At 41.0% G+C, this 4137-nt stretch overlaps 1 protein-coding gene across 3 annotated transcripts in view; it reads left to right on the forward strand.

Annotated features, from left to right (window-relative positions):
* The window catches only part of gria2b (glutamate receptor, ionotropic, AMPA 2b), a 40412-nt gene extending 39901 nt beyond the window's left edge, over positions 1 to 511 (forward strand). For all 3 annotated transcript variants that reach the window (XM_061079371.1, XM_061079372.1, XM_061079373.1), the window contains exon 16: positions 347 to 511. In XM_061079371.1, coding sequence (XP_060935354.1) covers positions 347 to 511 — 165 coding nt within the window. The remainder of the gene's footprint in view (positions 1 to 346) is intronic.
* The last annotated feature ends 3626 nt before the right edge of the window (positions 512 to 4137 follow it).

Consider the following 4137-nt stretch of genomic DNA (forward strand, 5'->3'; position numbering starts at 1 on the left):
ATGTATGACTGTTGGTGGCCATGCTTGTTAATACCTCTGTCCTAGTAACACATTTCAACTCTAATGCTTGCGATGACCATGCATAATAAGCCGTGACATGATCATTTGCATCGTGCATTGTTGCCCACGGTCGTCACGTTCAGTTCTCATCGACATTCTCATGTTTTTCAACATCAATAATCGTTTTTAAGTTTACCGATGTCGTGACGCTCCGAACTAACATGTTGCCTCCTTGTTTGTGTACGCCTCGTTGTGTGTCTGTGTGTGTCTGTGTGTGTGTGTGTGTGTGTGTGAATGTGTTGACGTTTGTGTCTGCCTGCACACGCGACTCGGTGCATTCTCCTAGATGACCTTCGGGGACGCCATGAGGAACAAAGCGAGACTTTCCGTCACTGGGAGTACTGGGGAGAATGGTCGGGTGATGACTCCAGAGTTTCCTAAAGCTGTCCACTCCGTCCCTTACTCGAGACCTGACATGGGACTGAACGTCAGCCTGACAGATCTGTCCTGATCAATGAGAAACTTCTGAGTGCCTTACGATGGTTTCAATAGAGCGATTCTCTTCTACTCTTTTTTCTTCAAACCCCCCCCCCCCCCCCCCTCCTTCTGTTCTGGCACTTTTTTTTTCTGTCTCTTATCTGGTGAAAAAATGGAACTGTAGGCGATGGGAGTCTTCATTTCTTCTCTCACAAAAGACTCGTACTGTCGCCCCTCTGTCTCGATTTTTCACCATTTTCGGAAAAAACGCCCCTCCCCCCTCTGGGCGGAATTACATGTGGGAATATAAAAATGGAGGCTCTCCTTTTTTTTTCTTTTTCTAAACTGGTGACTCCATGCTTTCCTGTCAATCTGTCTGGACTGGACCGAGACGCAAAGAGGGCTTGATTGACGGCGCCGGCTGCTTCTGGGAGTTGGAGTTTCAGTCACCTCGGCTGTTTGTGTGTCTGTGTGTGTGTGTATGAGTGAAAGGCAAGTGTGTGTGTGTTTGTGTGTCAGGGGAAGATGTCATCAAAAACACACTGTTTCTGTAGCCACCGCCACCAAACAGGATTTTCAAGCACACTTGATACCATCTGCATTAAGATGTGAAATTGTCCTTTTTTTCCCTTTTTGTTTTCTAAGAAAATCTAAGAAAACAAAAGTTTATTTGCAAAAAAAAATATTTTTATGTATTTTCACAAAATAGCTTTTAAATAAACTTGCTTACATACTGGTTGAATATAAATATATTAATGTGTGAGTGTAAAGAAAGAGAAAATACTAAACAGCTTCTAGTTCCATATTTTCAAAGCCAAATACATCGCGTGTGGGGGGGTGAGATGTTGAACTCATGTAATTAATTCCTATTCTAAACTTTTCCTGTACATTTTATTCTTTAACATTTGGTGTTGATATAAAATATATGTCAATGCTTGACATTTGGAAATCAATTCTGCTCTCTTTTTTTGTTTTCTTGTTGAGAGTCGGTGCAGCGATTTTGTTTTTTCTAATTTTTTTTTTTTTTATATTGCTTTACACTTCCTGTCTCTTCGTTGGCTTCAGTGCTTTTGCTGTTTGTATTTTTTCTGACGAGGACCAGGGTCGATGTTCTACTTTCAAACGACAGGAAACGAAATCTGTTTACACGCGACAAATGCGAAACGAAGACAAAAAAAAATAAAAGACACAAAAAAACAGTCTGGTGTTTATCGCATCGCACTTTTGGAAGTGACATCGAAAAAGAGGCATCAGCATCCACATGGTTCAACGTGGTGGTTTTTAAAAATGCCAAATAAGTGAGAGTGCCAAATTCTAGTGCCGGTAGATATGAATATTTAATATAATCAAATCACTGTCATCTCAGTGAATGTAAATGAGACATTCTGTAACTTTTGTATCTAGATGTACAGTCGGTGGCAATGACAGTGCTAATACAATAGCCTTTCTTTTTCGCTTTGTTTTCCAGTCTCCATGTATTTTCGCATTGATCTGACAATGAAGTAGCACCAGTTGCATGTTGTTGCCCGCAAATACTACATGAGTTTTATTTCATTACTGCCAAACATGCGGTTTTACTTTTTCATTTTCAATGTTGAAGTCGTGAGGTTAACTGTTTGAAGTTGGAAAATACAATGTTAGACATATATACAGTATATACATATATTTTATATAAAAACTTTAAATATGAAAAATTATAGCCCCTTTGCATTAAAACGTCAGAGCTACTTTGCTGCCGTCAAAGACTAAATTTGATTTCTACTTATTCAGAAAGTACAATTTCTTTTTCTTTTTTAAGATATACAGACCTATAAGTTCTCAGAGTTTAAACTATTAGGTATATTTTGGTTTTTATTCATTTCTTTTCCTACAATTTGACCTTTGACGAGCCCTCCACTGCGTGAGGGAGGCAAACTGTAATATTACTACCACTGTTGTTTTTTGTAATCAACAATAGAAACATAAACCGTCGTCTCATCGCATATTCAGGCTATTCTCACTGACATTTTGTATATGGAATGTGTGCTAACTTGTTTATTTTTTGGGACTCTTTCTAAATAAAAGTGGCTGATGGCTTGTTATCGTTTGGTGTGTGTCATTTATTAGCTGCGTTGTGTGTTTGTTTGTTTGCAAGATTATGAAAAGATCACTCTTTATTACTAATTATGGATTTCCATGACATTTTGTGGAGGCGTGGGGGGCAAAGTTTCGCAGCTGTGGTCGGTCGGTTTCTGTGTTGGTTGCTTTGTTGTTGCTTTCCACCAAACTTGGTGAAAAGATGGGGTCTGGGTCTGGGAAGACCCCAAAGACCTTTGTTCATTTATATTTTTTACTATAACATCTACATAATTGCATAGGATCGTTCGTCCTTGACAGAGTTGAGGGATCTTTGATGATTTTAGTTGGGTTAAAGTTGACTATGTAACTTTAAAAAACAACCTCATTCATTTTCATTTAATGTAATGTATTTAATACTTTTAACAACACTAACATCCTAAAGGGAAATGGAGCCTCCGTGCAGTGTCATAATCCAAAGAGGAGAATATTAAATCCAATGGTTGTGAGAGAACAGGCTGAGTGATGACACGCTGTGAGTCCGCCCTCCGTCTGCTGAGTGTTAATGAAAGTCACACGTCTCAGTGCAGACGCTTGACTTCCCTCTGCCCTGTAAAGATAATCTGTCGTTCCTCCTAATCAGCCCACACTTCCCTCTCCAGCTCTTCATATTCATGTTCCATCATACCTTGAATTACATTAAATCAAAACCACAGCCAAAGACAGATAACCAAAAAAACATTTACACGAAATGAAGTTAAAAGAATATCGTGTGCTGAATGATTCACCAGTTTCCCTCATATACTAAAGAACATTTTTGCTTTTTCTCTTTCCACCAGAATTAAGACATTTGCATAACCTTAATGAGGTTTCCCCTCGGAGCCTCAACTTCCTGTAGCTTCAGCCTCTGCTTGAAGACCGAGACATTCTCAAAGGTTACGCTGGTCTCGTGGCTACAGCGCCAACATTTACCGTCTCGTGACCGAAGCTGCATCCGGAGCTCTCACAACTTTTTGGGCACTAATGCAACATTATCTTTTGTTGTTGTTTTGTTTTCCCTTCAATGTGGAAATGACTTATCGGAGTTGCATCCCCGGGGGAGCGACACCATCATTCATCGGCCTCACCACCGTCGTGTAATCGGTCGTACTGATGGGTCGTTAGTTCAGCCAATCGCGGTCGCAGAGGGATGGTTAGGCCAAAATGAATCTTCAGCCATGTGAGCAACCACCCTCCCTCCTCCCTCTCCTCCCATCGCTGGTCGGCGATGGATATTCTGATGGGATCCTGCCCGCGCCGAGGCTAATGATGACAGAGGGTACACAAGGAACGTCCTGAATCTGCCACCTCGCATAGGAGGCGTCGATACAGAGCAGCCCGGGCCATGTTTCATCTTCAGGTTTATTAACGGAGGCCTGTCTGTCGCCTCGGCCTCGTTAAAATGCAGCAGCAGCAGAGGCGTTCTCACACAGTGATGATGGAGCAGATTTTAAGGAGGATAGCAGGAATCTCCCAAACTCATTGTCATAACTGCGAGGCGCATAATAACTAAAACTGCAGTCCTGTTCCATAAATATGATTTTTTGAGTTTGAGATGGAAAAGCA

The sequence above is a fragment of the Limanda limanda genome, chromosome 10, assembly GCF_963576545.1.
Source record: "Limanda limanda chromosome 10, fLimLim1.1, whole genome shotgun sequence".
NCBI classification, from domain to species: Eukaryota; Metazoa; Chordata; class Actinopteri; order Pleuronectiformes; family Pleuronectidae; genus Limanda; species Limanda limanda.